Source organism: Ursus americanus, chromosome 23, assembly GCF_024610735.1.
Source record: "Ursus americanus isolate L20-20 chromosome 23, mUrsAme1.1.p, whole genome shotgun sequence".
NCBI classification, from domain to species: Eukaryota; Metazoa; Chordata; class Mammalia; order Carnivora; family Ursidae; genus Ursus; species Ursus americanus.
The window spans coordinates 10962342-10989350 of NC_142149.1; the positions used below are offsets into that span (position 1 = coordinate 10962342).

At 38.7% G+C, this 27009-nt stretch overlaps 1 protein-coding gene across 4 annotated transcripts in view; it reads left to right on the forward strand.

The window, feature by feature from the left end:
• The window catches only part of ABCA9 (ATP binding cassette subfamily A member 9), a 59917-nt gene that overhangs the window by 26027 nt on the left and 6881 nt on the right, over positions 1-27009 (forward strand). For 3 of the 4 annotated variants that reach the window (XM_087854184.1, XM_045814055.2, XM_045814058.2), the window contains 18 exons: positions 2022-2161; positions 4932-5051; positions 6238-6436; positions 8324-8490; positions 9769-9902; positions 12604-12741; positions 14520-14627; positions 15232-15405; positions 15593-15706; positions 17622-17741; positions 20265-20333; positions 20768-20859; positions 22010-22130; positions 22715-22832; positions 23742-23833; positions 25888-26048; positions 26450-26525; positions 26598-26692. In XM_087854184.1, the coding sequence (XP_087710310.1) occupies positions 2022-2161; positions 4932-5051; positions 6238-6436; positions 8324-8490; positions 9769-9902; positions 12604-12741; positions 14520-14627; positions 15232-15405; positions 15593-15706; positions 17622-17741; positions 20265-20333; positions 20768-20859; positions 22010-22130; positions 22715-22832; positions 23742-23833; positions 25888-26048; positions 26450-26525; positions 26598-26692 (2238 nt within the window). The remainder of the gene's footprint in view (positions 1-2021; positions 2162-4931; positions 5052-6237; positions 6437-8323; positions 8491-9768; positions 9903-12603; positions 12742-14519; positions 14628-15231; positions 15406-15592; positions 15707-17621; positions 17742-20264; positions 20334-20767; positions 20860-22009; positions 22131-22714; positions 22833-23741; positions 23834-25887; positions 26049-26449; positions 26526-26597; positions 26693-27009) is intronic. The other variant, XM_045814056.2, reaches the window with a different exon arrangement.

Genomic DNA, 27009 nt, shown 5'->3' on the forward strand with positions numbered 1-27009 from the left:
GTAATTAATATCATTATTAATCATCATCATCATCATTATCATTATTATATTGTTTTATTAAGTAATGTCTATCACTTATTCCATGTTGGCTATGCTCTACGTTCTTGCTAAGATATTTACATATGGAATATTCATATAATCATATATAATCCTTCAGATAGCTGTAAGAAGATGGTATTGTTAGCCTTTGACATGTCAGGGAGTTTTAGTAATATGCCCAACTGCACATTATTTAAAGTGGTAGAATCTTTGGGCCAAGATTACAGATGTGATATGAATCTCTTCCTATACTTCCTGCTAAAATATTAGTATTTCTTAAAAATAATTTAAGGTGCTTTATCCTCAGAGGTTAAATGTATTCCCTACGTTATATACTGAGGGTTTAATCTGATCAAATCTACCATTCCCTCATGATTGCTTGGTACAATCTAATTGAATCAATACCTTCCAACTAAAATGAACCACTCACTGTTTTCTAAGTATGTTCTGTGATTTAGTTGTCTTCTCTCTGCTCAAGGTAGGACCTCTGTTTGACATGTCCTCTTCCAATCCATTTTAACCAAGTTCAAATCTTATCCATTCTTGAAGGTCTTTTCTCAATATTTTCTCCTTTAATAAGCATCCTCCTTTCTGGAACGTGGGAAGCACTATTTTGAATCATTGCCTCAGGCAACTTAATTAACCGGTCTCTGATCCTCAATAATTTCATTTATATAATAGCGGTAATAATACCCACATTGCAGTTAAGGCTAAAAATATTGAATGAATGAATATTTGACAAGGTTCCAAGTGCTTAACTGACTTAACTTCCCTCTCCCTCATTTCTTTGATAATACGCTGCTTTGTATTACTGCTATGTTCCAAACTCCTCTTGGGAAGGTTCTGTATTCTTTCTGTTTAGAATCCTGGATCATGTATTGCATAGGCCTTGTAAACACAGAATAGTTTTATCTAAAATTGATTTTTTTAGGTTTGTGTCATCAAAGTGAAGTCCTCATCACTCGATAGCCTCAGTAAATTTTAATGGATGTGACTAATAACGGTACTTCTAAAATCCAGTGATTTCATGAAGAACTTTACATGTTCTCACCAAGAAGACAGATCAGCTTTGACTTGAATAAATTTTGGACAACAAAAATTAGCTAACATATAGTGAGGGTTTACTTGGTGCAAGGCTCTGTGTGATCGCATGCATACTTTGTTTTTCTTTCTTTCGAAATTCTTTGAGAGCTGAGTCTTAGAACATTGATTGGAATTTTGATAGAAAATTGATGCCAGAAGACTTTTTTTTTTATAATGATTTTTTATTATATTATGTTAGTCACCATACAGTACATCCCCGGTTTTCGATGTAAGGCTCGATGATTCATTAGTTGTGTATAACACCCAGTGCACCATGGAATATGTGCCCTCCTTACTACCCATCACCGGCCTATCCCATTCCCCCACCCCCCTCCCCTCTGTAGCCCTCAGTTTGTTTCTCATAGTCCATAGTCTCTCATGCCAGAAGACTTTAAGCCTGAGTTTTGGAACGTGGATCAGTGGGACATTAGGACCATGTTCTTAATGACTCTATCAAGTTACCCCTGTGTCTGTTTACCATGTTCAAGTCCTAGTTTTTACAAGACCCGTACTGTACTGCAAAGGGAAAATTCAAAGCAGAGCCTCGGGATAGATGGAGACAAAATCAGGTGTTTCCTCCACCTCACTCCAGCCAACATCCAGCTGAAGATCTCTTCCTCCAAATAATAATCCTTGAGTTATTATCCCTTATACTAGTGCCTCTAGATTATACAGTTTGGACTATATTAATTTGGACTATACTTGGACCATTTACTTCTAAGTCTTGCTTCTTCCACTAGATTTTATATATATATATATATATATATATATATATATATATATATATATATATATATATATTGTCTCATAACTATTAATGAAGTGACAAACATACTAAGGTTGTTTGTAGAGATGGTGTTGGGTAAAAATAGCTTTAACATGCTCTTTTTAAATGTCAGTTTGCATCTGAATGAAATGTGTGATCCAGACAGTATAACATCACTTGTCAAACAGCACATCCCTGATGCCAAATTAACAGCACAAAGTGAAGAAAAGCTTGTATATATTTTGCCTTTGGAGAGGACAAACAAATTTCCAGGTAACAGAACATAAAGACCACAGAATGATTTATAACGAAGTTACTAACAATAACAGTGGCCTTGAGAATGACGGCTGACATCTTTATGCTTGCTAAGTGCATGGCATTGTGTGTAATCCTTTACTATTCCCCAGAGTTACTACTAATATCGGCCCCTGATATTATCCCCAGATCACTTATGAGTAAACTGAGGCAAAAGATGCTAAATATGCTTCAAGTGGCAATCTGGGCAGTTAAGAGATACAGAACCACATCAAGCTAAAATTAGGAATATTTGGGACATCTATTTCAGGAATGAATAAGAGCACCTGGTCTAGGCGAGGAGGGGGTCTGTGAAAACAGCATACAGTATTAAATAGGAGCTAAGGGACCGGTACACCACCACATGCAGAGAGTTTTATTATAAACACCATGGCAAAATGTCATAATCTAAGTAACTGAATAGTAATTACAATCAACCTGTATGTTGCCAAACATTCTAAACTCACAACTTTGCTGCAAATACAGGAGCCTGGAGGTTCATTGCCATTCCCACTTGTCTCCCTGGTCTCCCAATATGCTTTCATTTGCCAAGAGTTTTGAGGCAGATTGCATTTAAAAAAAAAAAAAAGGTATAACCATAAAATGTGTTTACTTTGAGTTCAAGGAATTTGCCAGGTTTTAACGGAGGATAATGGCTCCTTGGCTGCCTGCTTGGATCAATAAGCCTGCCATAATCATGGTTCATAAGGAAATGTAGCACTAGACAGTAGGGTGCAGTGGTTGAAAGCCGGGATACTCAAGCCAGACTGGGTAGGTTCCAATCTCAGCAAGGTTGTTATGAGCTCCGTTATCTTGGACAGGTTATATTACCTTTCTGTACTTCAGTTTCCCTATTTGTAACAAGGGGATAATGATAGTACTAACTTTATAGGATTTTCATGAGGATTAAATGATTTAATATATTTAAATGTATTATTAAAGTATTAAAAATAAGCACAACCCCTGGAATCATACCTGATATAGAAGCTATGGTATTTCTCCAAGTCTAAGGCAGCCGTAGCTATAGGATATGTTACCAAGAAAGAAACAGAAAGAAATGATGCCACTGCTTACAATGATATACCAGCATTTATGATTCATGCTCATTACAAATACGGTAAAAGATGGTGAAATGTATTTATCTTAAAATCAGTGAGATAACTGCAGTCTTAAATGTGTGCACCATGTCTTTGATACACGTATATGTATGGAAACAGAAATCTTTATGAAACCCACAGAAGCAGAGTGTTACCTGATCATTGGTTAAATGCATTTCAAAGGGGAATGCACAATTTAAAGAAAGACTGAAAAAGAGCCAACATTTAGAACTCATTAGAAATTGTGACTACATCTGTATTTTTATTTATCTAACACCCCATTAAGATAGAAACCTTTAATTTCTCCTAATATTTGAATTAGTTTATCCTTTATTCTACTTCAAATTTTCCTGAACTGTCCCCAAATTATTCCCAGTATCTTTAAAAAAAAACAAAACCTCAAAATGGCCTACTAATCCCTAGAAAGATCTACCTTCTTTTAAAAATTTTTTTGTAGCATGATGTCTTTTATTTTTTTATTTAAATTGAATTAATTAACATAGTGTATTATTAGTTTCAGAGGTAGAGTTCAGTAATTCATCAGTTGCATATAACACCCAGTGCTCATTACATCAAGTGCCTTCCTTAATGCCTATCACCTGGTTACCCCATCCCCCCACTCCCCTTCCCTCCAGCAACCCTCGGTGTGTTTCCTATAGTTAAGAGTCTCTTGCAGTTTGTCTCTCAAGACCTACCTTCTTTCAAGGCTCTTGTGTAATCATACCATGGTCAGAAGCTGGAAAAGAGAGATAGAGTAATGCAAAGTTACATACTTTGTCCTTTCCTTTAATTTAAATATTTCTCTAAACTAGGGAAGATTGTGCAGCACCTAATTACTTCTATAAACATTAGTTCTTTTGCATTTGTTATTCTACTGCCTACTAGTTATTCCTAAGAGCATTCTTCTCTCAGTTTTTGGAATAATATTTCTGAATTAATGGGGTTTTAAAATTTAATATTTCCTACCTTAGTCAGTTGGGGGTGCTATAACACATACCATAGACTAGGGGGCTTACAAACAGTCAACATTGATTTTTTGATGGTTCTGTATGCTGCGAAGTCCAAGATCTGGGTTCAGCACCTTTGGGTTCTAGTGAGATACCTCTTTGGGGTTGCAGAGTGCAGACTTCTCCTTGTATTCCCATATGGCAGGGAGCAGGGAGAGGAAGCCAGGTTTCCTGTGACTCTTTCAAAGGCATTAATCCCATTAATCAAAGCCCTGCCCTCAGGACCTCATCTAATCCTAATTACCTCCCAAAGCCCCCCTGCCTCCTAATACCATCACACCAGAGGGTAAGGTTTCCAACATATGGATTTATGGGAGACCACAAGCATTCAGTTCATTTATTACATTCCCCATAATCAAAGAGAATTAATTTTTTAAGCAGAATAAACAAAACATAATATTTCTTAAAGAACTCTGAATATGTAGCTTTCCAAGAATGAAACATAGATGATTACAATTTTATATTCAAGACGTGGAAACACATTGTATAGGTTACTTTAGAAATAAGAGAATGCCTATATCATAGCTTCGTTTCTTATGAATGCTTTTGGCCTATCATACATGTTCTCTATCGTTGAAAAATATAGTTACAAACAATCTCATTACAAATTATATTCTTCTAATGCATTTTTTTGATGACTTTTAGATCTTTACAGAGATCTTGATAGATGCTCTAACCAGGGCATTGAGAATTATGGTGTTTCCATGACAACTTTGAATGAAGTGTTCTTGAAATTAGAAGGAAAATCAGCTATTGATGAATCAGGTAAAAAAAGAAGAAGAAGAAGAAGAAACTTCAATTTTATCTTTCTGTAGAATATTCTATCTTGAAAATAAACTTTGAATGATAAGGTTGTATGCTTTTGGAGGTGCTCAGATTCCACTGGTCTTAGGAAACCTTAGAGCAGAGAAGAGATGTATTTCTGTCTCCTTCCCTTTTCTCCCAATGTTGGTCCCCCCTCTTAAATTCCCTATTTTGTACTATGCATTTTACTAAAGGTGTGGGATATAGCACTGAAAAAAACTAGGTTCTCATGGAGTAGACAATAAATATGTAATGTAAGTGTGATAGAGAGAAGGAAATTAGAATTGTATGTTGACAATTAACTTTTCTTATAACATTTAGAAGACGTTGTTCCAATGTCTTCAGGGTTCCATTGTTGCTATCAGAAGATTTGCTGTCAGTATAATTGCTATTCCTTGGAAAGTCCTCTCTACTTGACCTAAGATAATTCCTTGTTTCTGGTTTACTAACATCTTGCTTGGTTTACTCTTTACTATGCTCTTTTTTTTTTCTTCCATTTTCTATCTTTTTATTGATTGAGTGGGTTTTTAAAAATACCTCTTTCCCTCTTTTATCCACTTTTGAAGTTCTATACTGTGGTTATGCTTAACTTTTTATATACATGTATTATAGCTTTCTAAAAGTCTAGAGTTGATCAGTTTCTCTAGGCTTGTCTTCCAAAAGAGGTAACTTTTTTCTTGTTTTCAACCATGGCTACAGGAAAAAATATTGTCTCTACCAATTTCATATCCTTGGAAGGGGATGGGGAAGATTCTATATATACCAACTCTTCCACCTTACTCAGAAATACTGATAGTTTATCTTTTGCAATGACTAGATTTTTCTAGGCTAAATATGGGTTTCTTTTCATTGATTTACCTAGGATGAATTAAGTCCTTAAAGCTATAGACACAAAGCGTTAGAAAAGAAAATACAAGATTTCTTTTACTATGTCATTAGTTTTTCTTCTTGTGTTATACCATATTTGTGTTTTGTTTTGTTTCCTTTCTTTGGTAGTTACTCTTGTAATGCCATGAATTCAGTTATTAGCATCTTTGCCCAAGATTCTCTACTCTGACACCATTTGGTGCAAAGATGGTCATAGAAAAATCTAAGTAATTCACATCCAGAATGACGCATTATAAACTATTGATTTTATGTGTTATAGATGCTGGAATTTGGGGGGAGTTACAAAGTAATAGGACAAAAGACACAGGAAGCCTTGTTGAGCTGGAACAAGTTTTGTCTTCCTTTAAGGAAACAAGGAAATCCATCAGTGGTATGGCTCTTTGGAGGCAGCAGCTCTGTGCAATAGCAAAAGTTCGCTTCCTCAAGTTAAAGAATGAAAAAAAAACTCTCTTGACCATGTGAGTACCCAAATGTTTCAGATATGTTGCGTCAGTGCTCTCAAAATAAATTCAAGGGGAAAAAAACCCCAAAAAACCAAAAAACCAAAAAAAAAAACCCCACAAAAACCTCTGAGATAAATTCCAGTAATTGCATGTGGTCTTTTTTTTAACATAGAAAACAATTTCTAATTGCTTTGGTGGGTAGTAATTAAACCTGGTCAAGTTTGGGCTTTTTCTTTTAATTTCACATAGACTCTGCACTTATCCAAGAGTTGAAATTGTTTTTCTGAAGCATGGAAGTTAGCACTTGGGTCCCATCCCCAGAACTTCCTCTTTCCCCGAGTAGCTCTGTGCCAGGCTGTATCTGAGCCATCCACTCTCTGGAATCCGCTTCATGGTTCACACATTTCCCTATAGCTTCGGGCTCTTCACTGAGTAATACCTCCTTGCAAAAACCCTGCTTTCCAGCCAGGATTCATTCATTAAAAATATTTGTTAGCACCTCTGTATAACACTCAATGTTAAATATCTGTAACACTTAACAAAATAAAGCAGACATGAGATTTGGCTCTTGAGGGTAATTAGAAGTACACTAAAAACCATACTGTAAGATTAGACTATAAGGTCGACCAGAACATCCAGTATGGGAAAGATTATGTTCCAATATGAGCATTAGAAAAATCATTGTATATGAGGGTGAATTGGAACCTGGTGTAGGAAAATGTCACAGTTAGCCAAGGAGAGAAAGAAAGATGGAAAATCTGCAGGCAGAGGGGGCAATACTGAGTTTGGAGATACATGACAAGTCAGAAGAGCTGCTATCAATTTGAGTGGATTACAACATAAAGTCTACAGAAAAGTAAAAATAATTTTGATAATGTATTACATACAACTGAAGAGTTTGGGCTTTATGAATAATAAGGAAATATTGAAGTTCAGTTTTTTATTTGAAAAGATGATTGACATAATTAGAACAGATTGCCAGGGGGGCACCTGGCTGGTTCAGTCAGTGGGGCATCTGTCTCTAGATTTCTGCTCAGGTCATGATCTCAGTGTCGTGAGATCAAGCCCTGTGTCAGACTCTGTGCTCAGCAGAGTCTGCATGGGGATTTCTCTCTCTCTCTCCCTCTACCCCTCCCCTCACTTGTGCTCACTCTCACTCTCTGTCTAAAATAAAAAAATAAACAGATTGCCAAATTGCACTTAATTGGGCATCAGTGCAAAAATGGTTTGGACATAGTGGACTCTGGAGACAAGGAAAACAGTCATTAAGGACAATATTGAAAGAGGTCAGGAGAGAGATAATTAAGGTCCAAACTTGAAAAGTGGAAGAGAAAAGGTTTTTAGGCACCTAATAATGATGATATGATAGAAATTTTCAGCTATTCGGAAAAGGGACTTGAAGGAGACAGATGTGTGGAAAATGGTCCTTGGAACTTGAGTGAATGAGAAAATGTTGTAATTTATACAAATTGGGACCAGGAGGGGAAAACGTTTCAGAGTGTAGTATGTCTGAGTGTTGGTGGTATGCCAGTGTGCAGTGGTCTAGAAAAAAGAAGAAATGCAAGATGGAAACAAAGGGAAGAAGGGGGAATCTGAGAGAGATTTAAGAGTCATACCCAGCCAACATCATGAGTTTGAGTGACATGTCCAAAATGGGGGCGGGGGGTGGTGAGGGGGGAGAGGCATTTAGAGAGATAGAAAGACCAAACATAGATATGTAGAGACCATTTCATTTTAGAAAAAAGAAACAAGGGGTGGTGGAGGGGGGGGGATGCATGATTCCTATATTTGATTCGTGTTTAGAATTTATTTCTATTTTAATACCCATTATCTACTCAAATTTAAAAACCTACAAAAATTACTAGAGATGAGTTTTATTCTTTTACATTTTTCTCCATGTAGATTATTGCTTTTTGGCATCAGCTTTTGCCCTCAGCTTTTGGAACATCTATTCTATGAGTTATATCAGAAAAGTTATTCTTGGGGACTGACTCCTAATATGTACTTCCTCTCGCCAGGACAACCACCTCAAGCCCCTCTGACCCACTTGCTGGTCATCAATAAAACAGGTAAATGTGGAGCTAAAATGTAACTTTTCAGTGTGGCTCTTCTTGAGAGATTCCCCAGATAGCATAAACCATGAGAGGAAAAAAAATTCTCTATGCCTTAGAAAACATGTCTGATACAGACGTAGTGAAGAGAAGGGCCATATGCACCCCAATGTTCATAGCAGCATTGTCCACAATAGCTAAATCGTGGAAGGAGCCAAGATGCCCTTCAACAGATGACTGGATTAAGAAGATGTGGTCCATATATACAATGGAATATTGCTCAGCCATCAGAAAGAATGATTTCTCAACATTTGCTGCAACATGGACGGCACTGGAGGAGATAAGGCTAAGTGAAATAAGTCAAGCAGAGAAAGACAACTATCATATGATTTCTCTCTTCTATGGAACATAAGAACTAAGAAGATCGGTAGGAGAAGAAAGGGAAGAAGAAAGGGGGGGTAATCAGAAGGAGGAATGAAACATGAGAGATTATGGACTCTGAGAAACAAACTGAGGGCTTCAGAGGGGAGGGGGTGGGGGAATGGGATAGGCTGGTGATGGGTAGTAAGGAGGGCACGTATTGCATGGTGCACTGGGTGTTATACGCAACTAATGAATCATCGAACTTTACATCAAAAACCAGGGATGTACGGTATGGTGACTAACATAATATAATAAAAAAATATTATTATAAAAAAAATAAAAAATAAACCAAAGGTACAGAATCAAAAAAAAAAAAAAAAGAAGAAGAAAAAAGAAAACATGTCTGAGGCCAAAGAGGAAATTAATTTAAAAGAATGAAAAATTCAAGGTTGGGGAGTTTATTTTAGAAACACATCTTGCAAGGTTACTTAAATCCTAAAGCTGATTGCACCAAGCAACAAAAGGGGATTTAGTAAGATAAATCACTGACTGATCTTTGAGGTCTTTCCACATTTTTTTTTAAGTACTACGCATTCTTGGGCACTGGAAAAAAATCTGTTCCAAATTTCTAAGAAAATGGAAGATTAATATCTTTAAGGATTATAATGTTCATTTTAAATAGTATTTTTACACTAACAGAAATTATATACAAATGGCTAGGCTCTAGGGAAAGTAATCTTGTCCTATCTTTGATATCAGAATGGATTTTGGTCTCACAGCACCAATTCTGCCTTTCTAAGGAAATCCTTGGATAGTCTTTATTATGGTATGCTTTGGGTGACGTCATTTACTTTAGGTTTTTTTTTTTTTCAATATTACTTAACCATTGTTTCACTTCCCTCTTGCTTCTTTTGATTTTTACCTTCATGGTAGGGTCAAGCATTGATAACTTTATACATTCACTGAGGCAACAGAATATAGCTTTGGAAGTGGATGCCTTTGGAACTAGAAGTGGCCCAAACGAACCATCATACAATGGTGCTATCACTGTGTCAGGTGATGACAAGGTATGTTGGGCTCTGATTGTTGCATTCCACCAAAGATGGGGTATGGCTGCCATTTGAATAATAGCTAACAACGGACATAAAAGGCCAATTTCACACAAACAGATGGGATGTCTCTCATTTTTAAGAGGAGAAGCTGTACTGCAAATATTTGCCCACAGCCTCCATTATAACCAATAAAAGGAAGTGCTGTTTGATTTTATTCCTTATTAAATTGTACACTATTAATAACTAATTTAAATCTTATTATCAACTGTATTCCATTCCAATAATGAATTTGAATCTGATTCTCAATTGGATTTCAACTCAAATGACACTTTGATGAACCCTCTAATATTAAGTCTGATTAATATCTATTGTGAACTCAGCTCCATTACCAAAAAATAAAATAAAATAAATAATAATAGTTCTCATTATTTTTTACAGTAGATTTTTGTGTATTTTTTATGGGGAAAAAAGCTCATGTCTTGCCTGCTAAACTTTACACAAATGGGTCGAATCTTCAGATAAATATTTATATTCAGCTATCTGATATTAAAAAATTTCTTGGTTTCTCCTACAACTTGCGGTTCATGAGTCAACGACAGTGGATCACCTAGGAGCTTGTTAGAAATGCAGACTCTCAACCAATGAATCATTGAACACTACATCAAAAACTAACGATGTACTATATGTTGGCTAATTGAACATAATAATAATACAAAATAATAAATAATAAATATTATGTGCCAGATGTTGGGGGGAAAAAAAGAAAAGAAATGCAGACTCTCAGCCCCCACTCCAGACCTACTGAGTATCTACACTTTATTATTTTTTTTTAAGATTTTATTTATTTATTTGACAGAGAGAGAGACAGCCAGAGAGAGAGGGAACACAAGCAGGGGGAGTGGGAGAGGAAGAAGCAGGCTCCCAGCAGAGGAGCCTGATGTGGGGCTCTAAGCCATAACGCCGGGATCACACCCTGAACCGAAGGCAGACGCTTAAAGACTGAGCCACCCAGGCGCCCCGAGTATCTGCACTTTAATAAAATCTGCATATTAGTATGCTCACTGAAGTTTGAGAAGGACTGCCTTATTTGGCTATATTTAAGATTGTATTTCTTATAAAAATTTACATTTCTGCTTCTCTTGAAAAATCCCTCCATATGCTAATTCTGGCAGTCTGTGATTGGAATTGAGAAACGGTTGCCCAGTTTAGACTTGGACTTGACTTGTCAAGTTGCTCCATCCCCACGCTGCTTCACCCATGTATATGACCTCCCTAGCCCTGTGGGAGTTTGGGGAGAGATCCCTGTGGTAGACAAATGGAAAAAGATGACAAGACAGTGTTATATGTGTAAATCACAGCAGGTAAGTGGTGCAGAGCTTGACCATTTGCAACTTGCTGGAGTTAATTTTCAGAAATAATTTCTGTGCCAGTAATAAAATTAGAAGTTACCTTTGATCAAACTAGTCCTTGGTATGTCTTAATTAGGTTAGTTTTGGGTGTGCTCAGAAAAATAGTTTTAAAAAAATGGCATTCTTAAGATCAATAAACTTTAAGTAATTAAATTAGATACAATCCATGTGATTTATTTGTGTTTGCAAAAATGCATGCCCAAATCATAACTTACTTATATTCTTTTTATTTGGGCAAGAAGCAATCATCTTATGTATTTGTATGTATAACATTTCATATGTTATGTATAGAGAGAGAGAGACAGAGAGAGAGAGATGTAACATTTTTACCATATATTTCCCCCCAGTTTTATTAGGATACAATTGAGATACAACACTGTATAACTTTAAGGTGTACAGCATAATGACTTGACTTCCATATACTTGAAATGATTTTTAAATGCCATTTTATTTATTTTTTAATAACATATTTTATTATATTATGTTAGTCACCATACAGTACATCCCTAGTTTTCGATGTAAAGTTCCATGATTCATTACTTGCGTATAACACCCAGTGCACCATGCAATACGTGCCCTCCTTAATACCTATCACCAGCCTATCCCAATCCCCCACCCCCTCCCCTCTGAAGCCCTCAGTTTGTTTCCCAGAGTCCATAGTCTCTCATGGTTCATTCCCCCTTCTGTTTACCCCCCCTTTCTTCTTCCCTTTCTTCTCCTACTGATCTTCCTACTTCTTATGTTCCATAAATGAGTGAAACCATATGATAATTGTCTTTCTCTGCTTGACTTATTTCGCTTAGCATTATCTCCTCCAGTCCTGTCCATGTTGCAGCAAATGTTGAAAAGAGATTTTACATGCAGGATTGCTACTGCAAGCTGCATATTTGTGAAAACCTGTGCTTTCATTGCAAAGCTGCCTGCCTTCTGCTTCCAAGTATCCACACATTCTTAATTTATAAAATGCATGTATCGCATTTTGAAAGGAAGCCTATGGCCATGTTAACGAGACATCACTTTGTGGAGTTTTATGATATTGCTGCTAAAAATCATCTGAGGCATTTCGGTTTGGGAGTGTTTGGGCCCAAATAGCCACATGGCTGATGCTATGGGCAGTAGAGAGCAAAACACTGAATTCCTTGCAGTGTATCAGGAATTAAATAATACGAGTGATGGTGATATTAATCACATTCAGTGCTTTAGCCTTCCTGTTTTGCCAATAATTTGAACGATTTTCTACCATATTCTTTCATTAAATTTTGTATTTGCTTTCTGAGGACTTAGAATGCATATTTGTTATATTTTAGGATCACAGATTCTCAATAGCATGTAACACCAAAAGGCTGAATTGCTTTCCTGTCCTCATGGATATCATCAGCAATGGGCTACTTGGAATTTTTAATTCTTCAGAACACATTCAGACTGACAGAAGCACATATTTCGAAGTAAGTATAATTTTTTAGAGGGGGGAGGGGCAGAGGGGGAGAGAGAGAGAGAGTCTTAGGCAGGTTCCATGCCCAGCTTGGAGCCCGATGTGGGGCTCGATCCCACAACCCTGAGATCATGACCTGAGCCGAAATCAAGAGTCAGATGCTTCACCAACTGCACCACCCAGGTGCCCCTGAAGTAAGTATAATATTATCTCACTTATCCTGAACCCTAAGGAGTTTTTAAGAAGACACTTGAAATGCTAGAATATCATCATATTAATTTTTGTGAACTTGTTCTTGAATAAGTGTATGTTTTACAAACATGTAGTTTACATGTACGGGTTTATACACACACATACACACACACACATACATACATACATGCACGATGCAGCAATGATTATGTAACATTATAACCTGAATTGGATGATTCAGGGTCAGTGGAACAGCAGAAAAGACAATTAATGGGGAAAAAGAACTTGCAGCTTTTAATCTTAGATCCGTCACCATCTGTGGCACTTGGGAATGGAACCTTGTTGAAACAGCCAGAGTCTTAAAGGCCAGACAATATGGCCTTAACAACTTGACCTTCTGTAGCCCTTGGTTCAGCAATCCACAGGAAAAAATACAGACAAAAACGTCATCACAAAATTTTCTCAAGAAATAAATAAGGCAATGTGAGCACAAGGTCCAGTTGACTGAGTTATAGACAAGCAGTAAGGCGCATAAACAGAGAAAACCACAGGCTCTGGATAAATTGCGCTTATTATCACTATTGCTGTTCGTATTATTTTTCTTAGGAGCGCATCAAGTTTCCATTAAAGAGCGTTCAGCTTTGACTAGGTCAGCAGACAGGCTGAATTTGAACTAGAAGCAGTTCTTATTTAAAATATAGTTTGCCAGGCCTGCCCCGATCCTCAGTCAGAATTTCCACAGTGGGGAAGAGTGTGCAGCTCTATCATTGTGCCATCTTGAATCTCCCTTCGCCTTCTTGAAATGACACCGTGGGCATACTCTTCAGCTCCCTGGTCACTCTTTACTATTGAGAATTATTCCAGTGCTGTCCAAAACTTCAATTTCCTAGCCAATTCAAACACCGCAGGGTCAATTCATGGCCTAACAGGGGTGGACTGGGTGGGTGGGCAGTGGCGGGCTTTGCCCTCCCCCCCCTTCCTTTTCTGGTCTAACATCTTAGAGTAGAAAAGAGAGAGCAACCTCTCTCTGGACTCCATACCCCCTTTTTTCTCCACTGTTGGGGTTGGAAGCAGAGAAGAAAGATGGAGAGATGAAGAGAGGAAGAACTGGTGCTCTGGAGACATCCTGCTTTCTCTTGTTGTATCTGCTACCTGTCGCTTCTACCTATGTGGCCGCCACAGCCTAGGTGACCTGTGTGATGGTCTTGGGTAGTGTTTAGCTTTTGACGCCAGTCCCTTGTATAGAGGAAGATGCAATGTAGAGCCGAATTTCCCTTCACCTGCTGCGGAGACGCCCTCACTTTCAAGCTCTCTCCCCTTTCCCTTGTTCACTGCTTGATGTGGCCGTCCCGCAGGTAGTTAACAACTTCTGCCCCCGCGTTAACCTCGGTAACCTCTGTGCCTCTTCAGAAAGGGCTGCAAGAACTGTGGAGTGCCTCTTGCACACTATTGGAAAGCTATAGAGATTTGGGGTGCGGTGGGGGCTCCCCCACGTTCTTCATAGCACCAATTCACATATTTGAATGACTTAGTTCAGATTAAGCACAAAGGAACCTCACGTCCAGTCGCCAGCAGCTCGTGTGTTCTGCATGATTTCAGGAGCACGTGTCTTACGAGCATGGGTACCTGGGTAACGCCTTCTTCTGGATACCTGTGGCAGCCTGTTTCGCTCCTTACATTGCGATGGGCAGCATCGGCGACTATAAAGTAAGAAGAGTTAACAAAGCCCTTGCATGTTGTTATGACTCAGAAACCCCTTCTCCACGCTATGACGGTACATTTATATGGAGGTGGCGCACCTAATTTATGGGCTTGAAACAATGCATCATTAAGCATTTTAATAAAAGGTTGGCAAATACAAAGAAAGTGCTATTTTTCTTGAACAACTATGAGACCTCAGGAAGGACAGCCGAGGAGGTATCATCAGCTAACAGGGAATGGCAGGTTTCATCTGGTTTATCGCTTAGATTTTTATTGGTAGCCCCGACCCTCTGGTCGCTTTAAGATGGTGGTGAAGTTAGTCAGTTAAACAGTCCTAACCAACTCACGACAGCATTTTGGCTTATTGTTGAAAAAGAATGTGAGCTGGTTACATTACTGCATTTCTCCTTTGGACGATGAGGTCACCATGTGGTTTGGAGCACTATCCATCCCCCGGAAGGAGGAGTGTGGCCAGTAACAGTACCATTGACTAAATCGGCATAATATACGAAAGGGACACAGAAAAAAATGAATGATTTTGTGACCACATATTTGCAACTTCTCGAGCCTCAGCTCCTCACTTTTGATGATTCTTCTTTATCTTGCCCAGAGGAAAGCTCATTCCCAGCTACGGATTTCAGGCCTCTACCCTTCTGCTTACTGGTTTGGCCAGGCGCTGGTGGATATTCCACTCTACTTCTTGATCCTCCTTCTGATGCAAATAATGGATTATGTTTTTAGCCCAGATGAGATTATATTTATAATTCAGAACCTATTAGTTCAGGTAAGTGGCAAAAATTATGAGATAGTTTTATTAGACTATATTTCAAGAATGCAATGAGATTATCAATCTTAAACTAAAGAACTTCAGATTACCTTTGCTATAGCATAGTTTGGAAAGTTGAGGTTTAAGTATGAATGCTTTCCTAGGTAGTGTTTACCTTATCTGACCTTTATATTTCTATTTTCAGATCTTGTGTAGTATTGGATATATCTCATCTCTGGTTTTCTTGACATATGTGATTTCATTCATTTTTCGCAATGGGAGAAAGAATAGTGGTATTTGGTCATTTTTCTTCTTAATTGTAAGTATGCAGACAGTGTATATTATTTGATTTTTAAATCAGTTTTAAATCATTTTAAGAATATATATTTTAAAGGCACAATCAACAAGAGGGACAATGTCAAACTAAAAAGCTTCTGCATAGCAAACAAAGCAATCAACAAAATGACAGAGCAACCTATGGGATGGGGAAAATATTTATAAACCATATGCGTCAATTATATCTCAATAAAGCGGGGGCGGGGGAAGGAGAGCCATTTAAGGATGAAATTAATCTGATCAAGAAATAGAATAAAGAATTTAAAAAATTTTAAATATGCTATAAAAGCATTGATAGGGACCACTGAATTCTGTTAAACATGCATTAAGATTGCAAAACTTTGGGAATCATGGTTACAACATATTCATATAAAAAAATCCACAAAGTGTAATAGTTCCTTTTATAAAGTGAACATAATTTTAGTAACAAATCCTAAGAAAGATAGGGATGCCTGGGTGGCTCAGTCGGTTAAGAGTCTGCCTTCAGCTCAGGTCATGATCTCAGGGTCCAGGGATCGAGCCCCGCATCGGGCTCCTTGGTCAGCAGGAAGCCTGCTTCTCCCTCTGCCTGCCGCTCTCCTACTTGTGCTCATTCTCTTTCTCTCTCTGACAAATAAATAAATAAAATTTAAAAAAAAAGAAAGAGTGAAAAAGAAAATCATTGATAAGTTAATTTGGAAAATCAAAGATAATTCTCTAAATAAAAAGATGACAAAGCAAACCCAGAAGTAAATTAAAAGAAGAAGAAGAGGCATAGTCCAGTATGATTTATTTCAGATTGCAATGATGGTTCACTATTAGGAGCTATCAAACTAACAGAGGAAAACTGCATGAATTAAGAAAACCCTGTACAGTTCCTTTAAAAATGCCCAGTAAAAAGTATAAGCACAGGAAGGACAAATTACTAAAAACCAATGGCAAATAGTATAGGACATAGTAAACTTATGTAGCTATCCACCTAATAGCAGCAATAACACAAGGACACCTACAGTAATTAATTATAGCACCCAGTGTCAGTGAGGTGGTGTAACACGCACACCCATTCATGTTTGTAAGAGCATAGACTGTTACCATCTTTTTGAAGTCTGTTAGTAACTGTTGAAAATGTGAATCCATGTAAATTTTAACCTGCATTTATGCCTCTCAGAATCTTTCCTAAAAGACTAAGAGTGTTGGGGCAGCTGGGTGACACAGTCAGTGAGGCACCAGACCCTTGGTTTCAGCTCAGGTCATGACCTCAGGGTTGTGAGATCGAGCCCTGTGTTGGGCTCTATGCTCAGGGTGAAGTCTGCTTGAGATTCTCTCTCCCTCTCCCTCTACTCATGCTCACTCTCTCTCTCTTTTTCTCCCAAAATAAAATAAATCTTAAAAAAAAATAAGGACTAAGACTGTTAACAGATAAGGAGTTATGTAGACCATTATGTATAGAAGCAGAGAAATTGAAACAACACATTTCTGAAGGCAAAATTGTTGAATTCTTGCATATCCACTCAAATACTATGCAGCTGTGAAAATAAATAACTGGTACGTATAAACCTAAACAGGTGTCTATGACCTCCTATGAAATGAAAAAAGAAAAGAAAAGAAAAATACTGACCAATGTGTGATAAAGACCCTCTTGTGAGAATCTGAATTTCAGCAAGAACTCCAACTGATTTGCATGCATATTGAGTTTGAGAAGCCCTGGTGTATCTTAAAAATGGCATAGTCAATCAAATACAGAATTCTGACACAATCTTGTGTTGCAAAGAAAAAAACATGGTGGCAGTCCTGCCTTGTGAGGGGAAAGCTGAAAATGAGAACATTTACAAGATAAATTCCTACCCTCTTGGAAAACATCCTAAAATTCAGATTTTTTATGCTTTAGTGAAATTAAGCTGCACCTTTTTTTTTTTTAGATCACCATCTTCTCGATAGTTGCTGCGGATCTAAATGAATATGGGTTTCTAGGGCTATTTCTCTGCACCATATTAATACCGCCTTTTGCACTGATTGGTTCTCTATTCATTTTCTCTGAGGTGAGTAATTTCACGCCTGTCCTCAGGTCATGAAATGCGTGGCCATTGGAGATAGCCTAGAATATTGTAAAAAATGTAGGTGGAGTCCTTATCTACAAAATGTGAAGTCTCTGTCTCTGGAAAGATCATTTTCTTACCACAGGCAAGAGTCATGTTATTCAATAAAAAGCACGGCCTTGGTTCATGAAGGTCAAGGGCAGCTCCGCAGTAGTGGAATTTTATAGTTCTCATGATAACCCTCTCTCCTGGGGACAAATGACCCTACTGGGAGGCTAATGAGGTGTACTTTTTCTGTTAATTTTGGACATATTGGTTTTAAGCTTCCTAATGGACATGCAATGGGAAATGCCAAATAGCCAGTAGGATGTATGAGTCTGAAATCCAGCATGTGGTTACTTGAGATCCATCAGCATATAAATGATATCTAAAGCCATGGCAGTAGGTAATATAACCTACAGGGTAAGTATAGTTAGACTAAAAAATGGGCCAAAGATTTGGCCTTGACTCCAAGATTTAAAGATTGGTAAGAAGAAGAGTCAGCAAGTCAGGTTGAGGAGGAGCTCATGAGGTAGGAGAAAAAGTGGGGGACTGTTGTGCGCCAGAATCTCAGAAACTCTACTTAAACACTTAAAGTATCTGGATAGAAAGATACGTGCCAGATGGCAATAAAGAATATTTCAGGAAGGAGCGAGTGATTCAACCATCAAATGAGAGGTCTAGAAAGTTGATGACTGAGACAAGAGACCCCTGGATTTAACTGCATGGAAGTCATTGGTGATATTAACCAGATAGAATTCAAGGAATGAGTGAACACCAAACCTAACAAGAGTGAGCTTAGCAGACACAGTGAGATGAGGAAGTAGTGTGGGGGTAGAGACACCAACATCTAGTTTCACTGAAAAGAGTAACAGAGGTGGAAAAGTAGATGAATGAGGAGAATACATTTTTGTTTAAGAAGGGAGGTAACATGCTTATAGGAGAGAAATTTTACATAAAAAGACAAACATGAACTACTTAAGAAGCCAACTCCTTGAATAGCTGAGAAACAAACATCATATAGTGCCCAAGCAGAGAGGTTGCTTTCCATCTAAGCAGGATCGTTCCATCTATTTATCAAGACCATAGCCAGAGGCAGATAGTTTAGTGGCTTTGATGGTAGTAAAATGGATGATTCTTTTCTGAGTTATCTCACTTTCTCAGGGAAAGAGATGAAGTTATCAACTTAGAGTGAGGTGAACAGGGCGTTGGGGTGGTGAGGATAGAGGAAAAGATATGAAAAATTATTTCAGAAAGAAGGTCAGTAGAATTGACAGGCAGTGCTAAAAGACCCCTTGCCCTACTTTCCAAGTGCAGTCAGCAAAGCTGATAGTTTTTCTTCTCGTAGTCCCCTTGCCAGATGCAGTTCAGGGCAGGTGGAGTTGGGTTCAATCAGGATTAGTGTTTTGCCCCGTGAGTCTGACAAAGAAAAGGATAATGGAGCAGTGGTTCTGTATAAGGAGGGACTGTAGCAATGGACCATGGATTCTAAGCTGGAGAATGACAAAGTTAAGGAAATGAGGAGGGTTATGAACAGTGAGACAGGGGCAGAGTTGGAGGGTTGGAGTCACCAACTCCAAATTATGGAGTAAGGATAGTAGAGCAAGGAAACTGAAAAAATTAAACATGGTAGACAGGGCAAAGATTAGGGGGCCTAAAGGTGATTTTGGATGTGGTCTTTGGAAGTGGGTCGTCGAGGCATGTAGGAGAATAACATCATTTGAAATAATGTCAGGGTCTTGGCAAACCATTCAATGAGAAAAACATAATCATCTTTTCTAGATGATTATGGGTGGTTGTGATAGAGATTTACTATGTCTGCTTAACATTGCTCAGAAAAAAGTCCTGGGAAATAAAGCTCAAGAAACAAAATTGGCTCTCTACTCTTTATTTACTAAGGAGTTGGGGGATGTTTCAAAATGTATTGTGAATTTAATGAAAATCATGCACTTATGTATTATGCTTGTGTATTATGTATATTATGCATGTGTTTAAATCTAATGAAAACCGTGCAAAACTCCAGGTGAAGAGCTTTGTCTTTAGCATGAGGGGTTGTCGTGATTATTCTTAAGAGTGCGTGGAACAAGGGACAGAGCAATGTAATGGTTCCAGGGCTCTTAGAGAAGGAGCACAGATGTAGGGAGAAAGGCAGGTAAAAGTTAGGGGAGAGGGTTTGTCTTAAGACAAGTCTTGCCCATGGCTTCAATGGGTACTTCCAGCACTACCCGGGATTCTCCTAGCAGGGCGAATCCTGCTGACCCCCAGTGTTCTAAAAGCATGGCAACCTCTAGTCCAGCACAGGAGAGGAGGTCACTGAGTGACTTTGGAAGCAAGGAAGACACATAGTGCAGTCGGAAATTTACTTTTACCTGTTGCACAAGAGAACACTTGCAAAGTCATTTAAACGAAATTAATGTATCTTACACCTGAGATGAGATTCAAGAACAGACATAGGTTCATCTAAACCTACTTTTCCTCATTTTACAGATTTCTCCTGACTCCATGGATTATTTAGGAACTTCAGAACAGCAAATTGTGTTTCTGGCACTGCTGATAGTAAGAATACATTTGCATTTAAGTGTTTTTGCATGAGGGGGACACATTCGTAGGCTGAGCATTAAGTTAAAAAGTTTAATTTTGGCACTTCAAAATGCAATCTGAAGCAACACACACACATACACACACAGGCTTTAAAATTTGGACTGCTATCTTTATAATAATCATCTGACATGGAGTGTAGAGCCCAAACTCTCAATGGCATGAATAGTCCTGGTACCAACTTACTACTATCTTGTCTGTCACAGCTTCTCTGAAGAGCAGTGAATCTAGCTCTGAGAGTTTCATTAGATAGTAAATAGATTGTCTTTCAAACTTGTCAAAATGCTATCAGATCTATCTTTGTACATATGATCAAACTCCTTAAATAAATTCCAACATGGAACTTGTTTTCGTGGTGATTTCTAATATTAATTGTCTTTTTCTCCCCTTAGCCTTACCTTCATTTTTGCATTTTCGTTTTTGCTCTTCGGTGTCTGGAAGTGAACTTTAGGAAGAAATCAATGAGAAAAGATCCCGTGTTCAGGTTGAGAAAATTCAAATACAATTTCATGTTTTATTTTAATATTCATTGTTTAAAAGCATTTTAAAATGCTGACGTTAATTAAGTAAAAATTACTGCAGAGGATTGTTTTTTAAGGAATTGTGTAGTATACAAAATTATTATAATTCATGATACTTTAATGACCATAATTTTACTGACATTCTAAAAGGAAGTTATATATGAAAGGTAAAAATCTTTAAAATAATGGGCCAGTATAGATAAATCATTGGTAAGTATAGCCAGTCCAGAAAGGTAGGGTAGTCTGGGCAAAAGAACAGAAGTTAATATAAATGCCACCTTTCTATAGATTTGAGAAAATAGCTGGAAAGAACTTGAAGGTTTGTGTTGGAAGATAATGGAAAATTTAAGGCTTAATTTTGGAGGGCTTTGCAGTAGAGAAGCATATGGAAGATTTTGTAAATTACATAATGGGAAATCAAGACAGGTGTGTTTTGGAAACCTCGCCTAACTCACAAAATATGAATCAAGGTCAAGTGTAAAGTAGGTGGCAGGGCAGGATTGCAACAACATGACAGCCATGTTTCAGGAAATCAGGGGACAGCAGCAAGTTGTGATGGCAGGGAGGAGGGAGATGAGAATCAGCAGTTATCAGTCGTGGGGGTGATGAAGGAGAGAACTGGATGGATCGCAGTCAGGAAAGAGTGATTCTGACACATACTCCTAAGAAGTGACACTTACTAGTGATTATGTATCCTCAGTTTTCTGGGGTGTGTCTCAAATTCCAAATGTTTCAATCCACAGTTCTCACAAAGTCTTCAGAATTCCAAAATATCTATGCCAAAATTACAGTTCCTAGATGCCTTTCTCACACAACTGTGCCCCAAAATCTTTTGCCAGAGAATGTGTCCTGTTTTATTTATCTATTTTTTTTTTAAGTCACAACCAACAAGGAAAAGTAAACCTAGGCAAAAAGCGAGAGTAGCATTATTTGACTCATCGATGGGAACCAGGCTGTTTGCAAGGCAGATGGCACAGAGCTGAAAAATGGGGGTTATGTTGTACTCACAGCGAATCTATTCACATAATTGAGAGCAGTCTACAGAAAGCTCATTATTTTTGCTACAAGTTTTTCAACTGGAAACCTGTGATTATCACACTGTTTTGATTTTAGAATTTCTCCAAGAAGCAGTGGCATTTTTCCAAACCCAGAAGAACCTGAAGGAGAGGATGAAGATGTTCAGATAGAAAGAAGGAGAACCACAAATGCTGGGACTGTTGCAGATTTTGATGAGGTAGAATGACTAAAAACGTTCATCGGAATATTTTGGTCCTGTGGTTCCTTGGTCCTTATACACGTAGCTCATTACTTGACTTCAGTGAATATGCAATGTCCGCAGAGATAGGAGAACAAGGGAAAAAGACACACATATGCGCAGAGACGTACTTGTTAATTTATTTTTCAGGGTTGTGGTTTGGGTAAGAAAAGCTACACATTACAAAACCTAACTGTGAGTTTTATGAACTGAGTAAAGCCTACTGCAAGAGGAGAGAGTCCATCCGAGGTCTATGTGTGTTTGTGTACGTGTGGGCACGTGTGTGTGCGTGCGTGTGTGTCTTAACAGTCCTACTGGTTTGGTGGATGTCTCTATTCCTATTCTCTGAGAAGGGCAAGCACAGATTGTGCGATACGGTGCAGATGTTATTTCCCTGCGGGAATATAGATTGGGAGAGCTCACTTGCAAATAGCAGTTTCTGGGGGGAGGACTTGTCTGAGTCATGATTCCGTACAGGGAAAAATGTGGTTGGAGGGAATATGTCACACTCACTCATTTCAAGGTAAGAATAAAGCCCCATTGTTACTTACTTGTCTCTACAGAAACCTGTCATCATTGCTAGCTGTCTACGGAAGGAATATGCGGGCAAAAAGAGAAAATGTTTTGCTAAGAGGAAGAAAAAAGTGGCCATAAGAAATGTCTCTTTCTGTGTTAAAAAAGGTTGGAGACGGTAGTTTTAACTGTTGGCGGAGCTATCTTGACCTCCCGAGATGAGGTCATTGGGAGGGAATAATAGTCCCTGAATCTGGGGCCGTCTGTTGAAAATCAGGAAAGGCGGCCCGCTCATCCACAGGCACACGCAGGTCCCCCCTGCTTAAAAGCCTCAGTTGTGATAACTGTTTTTTCTTTGCCTAACAAGACAATTCCGTGTGTTCTGTTGAAACAGGCAAACAAACAAAAAAGAACAGAAAAAAAAAAAAAAAGAGGGAGTTTTTCTGTTAAGAAGGATGCTATAGCTTTTGAAGTAATATTATTAATTTCACTATAGGGAATGTAGGGTGGGAACTCATTGGGGCACAGCAGTGCAGTCTCCCTTCTTTTTTTTGTTTTTTTTAAAGATTTTATTTATTCATTTGACAGAGATAGAGACAGCCAGCGAGAGAGGGAGCAAAGCAGGAGGAGTGGGAGAGGAAGAAGCAGGCTCCTAGCGGAGGAGCCTGATGTGGGGCTCGATCCCATAACCCCGGGATCACACCCTGAGCCGAAGGCAGATGCTTAACCGCTGTGCCACCCAGGTGCCCCTGCAGTCTCCCTTCTAACAAAGAGCACATTTTGTGGAAGTGTCTGTGAAATGCAACAGACTTTGGATCAAAATTTCAGTTCCCGCTTAGCATCTTAGTGGCTGTATGACCATGGGGAGTTATGTATCCTGCTTACCCCTCAATTTCTTTGCCTATAAAATGAAGCCAGTAATAACACTTAGGGGTGTGTGTGTGAAGAAGAGATGAATTAACGCATTTGTGCACTTGACAAAGAGCTTGATACATAATGAACCCTCCAATAGTATTTGCCTTTATGTTTATTGTAATTATTTGAAGTTATAATTCTAAGCATACTTACTTCTTTCAGGTGAAGTTATAGGGCTCTTAGGACACAATGGAGCTGGTAAAAGTACAACTATTAAGATGATAACTGGAGACACAAACCCAACCGCAGGGCAGGTCAGTAAACCACACAGAAATATCGTCATTAATGCTGCCTAGAACGAGCTCTCACCCGTGAACATTGAGGACAGCCTTAAAAATACATAAATGATCCTTTCTTATGAATCCATTGAGTTATGCATGGAATGAAGAGGATTAATTAAATACGTCTTTCCTTAATGCCAAAAAATAGTTAGGTGCCGAAGAGGGCTCTATCTTATCTACACCATATATTTTATTGAACGAAATAAATTAGTGACATTTAAAGGAAATGTTTTGGTAAGTAAAGCTGAACATTAGCTTTTTTCACGGTCAGAGATCTTTGGGTTTTTTTATTTTTTATTTTTGTTGACTTATGTATCCTGAGAATTTGTTGAATTGAATTGCCAAGATCCAGGATTTATTCAGAAAAGAGAGATCATAGATTAGAGGAAAAAAAATAGTCTAAATTCGTACTCAAAAACTAGAATGGTATGTGAATGCCACTTGGCGGTACGTCTGGGTCAAGTTGTATGAATGATGGCCAGCAGTCCGCAGGGACCACAACACTGAGGAGGACCTGCTGCTGACATTTGACAGAAGGTCGAGAGCAGAGGGAGTGACCATGAAGAGAGGCTGTCTAATGGTATGGATTGCAACAGAGGTTTCCAAATTGTCTTTCCATTTCTCCTCTTGGTCCACACAGTGGCCAGAGCCGTTCTTAAAGTATGCAGCTGAGATCATGTCACTATCCTGCTTATCATCCTTCAGTCAGAATTGATCCAAAATCTTTAGCATGGCCAAAAAAGGCTCTGTAAGATCTGGGCTCTGCTCACCCCTTGCTCACATTGGCCTTTGGTCATCGTCCCTCTGTAGGACCTTTCGGGTTATTTTTCCATTGGCTAGAGTGTTCCTCCTTCGGCTTTGTACTTAGTTACCTCCTTCTCATCACTTTAAAATTTACCTCCCCAAAAGGACTTTCCCTGACTATGCTCATAGCTACACTGGATCTTCCCTTTTTATTCTTTATTGCATTTATTGCCTTGAAAACATTAAGCAGGGTCTATAATTCATCCCTGTACACGTCTACTTGTTTTTATTTTCCATTTCTCTGTCTAGATTGAAAACTCTGTGAGCCCATGTTAACTAGTTCTCTCTTCTTTTGTACTGGGGAAAGACACCATAGCGTTGAGGTCAAGGGCTTGGATTCTGAAGGCAGAGTCCATTGTTAACCCCCAGGTTTACCTTGTGTGGCCTTCTGCAAGTTTCTAAATCTATGCACATATTAGTTTTCTCCTATGTGAAACGGGGATGATAAAACTAATACCTGAGTCATATAGGGTTTTTCTAAGGGTAAAGTAATTCAAAACATATAAAATGCTTAGATTCTAGCACCATAGTAAGCCCTGGTACACATTATCTGTTAATATTATCATAGAGCACAGTGGTTGGCTCATAAAAATAATAAAGGCTATTTATTAGTATTTATTGGTTCCTATGTGCCAGCCTAGTGCCAAGGACTTTTCATTTATTATCTTAGTTCAGGATTTCTTAAGTTTGGCACTGGTAACATTTTGGACCAGGTCATTTTTTGTGTGTGAGGGACTGTCCTATGCGGCATTCCTGGCCTCTGTCCACTTGATCCCAGCAGCACCCAAGTGTAACAACCAAAAACATTTCCAGACATTACCAAATATCCTCTGTAAGGAAGATTGCCCCTGTTTGAGAACCACTGCCATTATTAATGCTCATAGTAAACTTGTGAAACAGATCCTATAATTATAGCAAGTTTAACATTGGGGAAGTACAATCCTCAACAACTATCTAATCCTTTGAATGTTTGGATCAGTGAAGGAAGTCAAACGATGAACAACCAAGTAAGCCACCCTGAATCCAACCAAGGTCATAGACTTGGAAATAAACTCTACAGAGAGATATGACAGTGTGGAATATCTTCCTTTTGATTTATTGAGTTTTCACCATCTTGGCAGACTTGTGTCTAAGAGGAGGACATCACTGAATTATGCACTCATGTGCCCATACACATGTATACACAAGTTTGGACTGAATGTGGGAATGAACTTTTTGTGCAGGTGATTTTGACAGGGAACAGTGAGGGGGACTCCCTCGGGTTCCTGGGATACTGTCCTCAGGAGAACGTGCTCTGGCCCAACCTATCAGTGAGGGAGCATCTGGAGGTATTTGCCGCCATCAAAGGGCTGAAGAAAGGGGACGCCACAGTCACCATCACACAGTACGTGGGGGGAGACACACCTGTTCTCTTCTGGGGGTGTGTGTAATAGGAATGATGATTACAGAGAATTAAGGAAGGGAGATTCTAACCAATGACTCCACACCTGTGGGAGAAGACGTAGTTATCAAGAAGCCAGTGGAGTGTTGTATTCTCTCACGTTAAGCCTGCAGAGAAAAATGTTATTGATTATTCCTAATATGGAAAGACATCATTGAAAAATAGGAATTTGACCACTATGAAAGCCTCCTGAAGTATCCTAGGCAGTTTCAATTTTCTGATCACTCAGAATACTCTTTTTAAAATGTCTCTACTATAGTGTTTGTGCTGATTTGCCCACCCCCCCCCCCCGCATTCCCCATAGTGTGGGGTTAATGTGGATTGACTCACTCTGCTTCCTTCAGGTTGGCGGAGGCGCTCAAGCTGCAGGACCAGCTGCAGCTGCCCGTGAAGGTCTTATCCGAGGGAATAAAGAGGAAGGTAAGAGGGGACTCAGTGTCACTCTGCGCACCCCACAGGTCGGTGCCAGACTCGCTGTTCCTCTCGTTGCAGCTGTGCTTCGCGCTGAGCATCCTGGGAAACCCATCGGTGGTGCTTCTGGACGAGCCGTCCACCGGCATGGACCCCGAGGGGCAGCAGCAAATGTGGTGAGGAGACGTCCTGAGTAATCCTAAGTGAACTTATTAGTCCTATAACAACTGGTCTTCCAAATCATTGTTTATAAGGCAAAAGACCACACATTATCAGGAAATGCAATATTAAGGGGGAAAATCTGATGCCCTATCACAGCCAGTTTTTATTATGGAGGAAAAGATCATTCTAACTGCCTAATACTCTTGAGAATCTTGTTTTCATCATAGATCTTCGGGTATGCATGGCCCATTTTTATACTCAACCCCATCAGTCTGTTACTCAGTTCCAATTTCTACAGCATCACCCGATATGCAGTTCTTTTTTTTTTTTT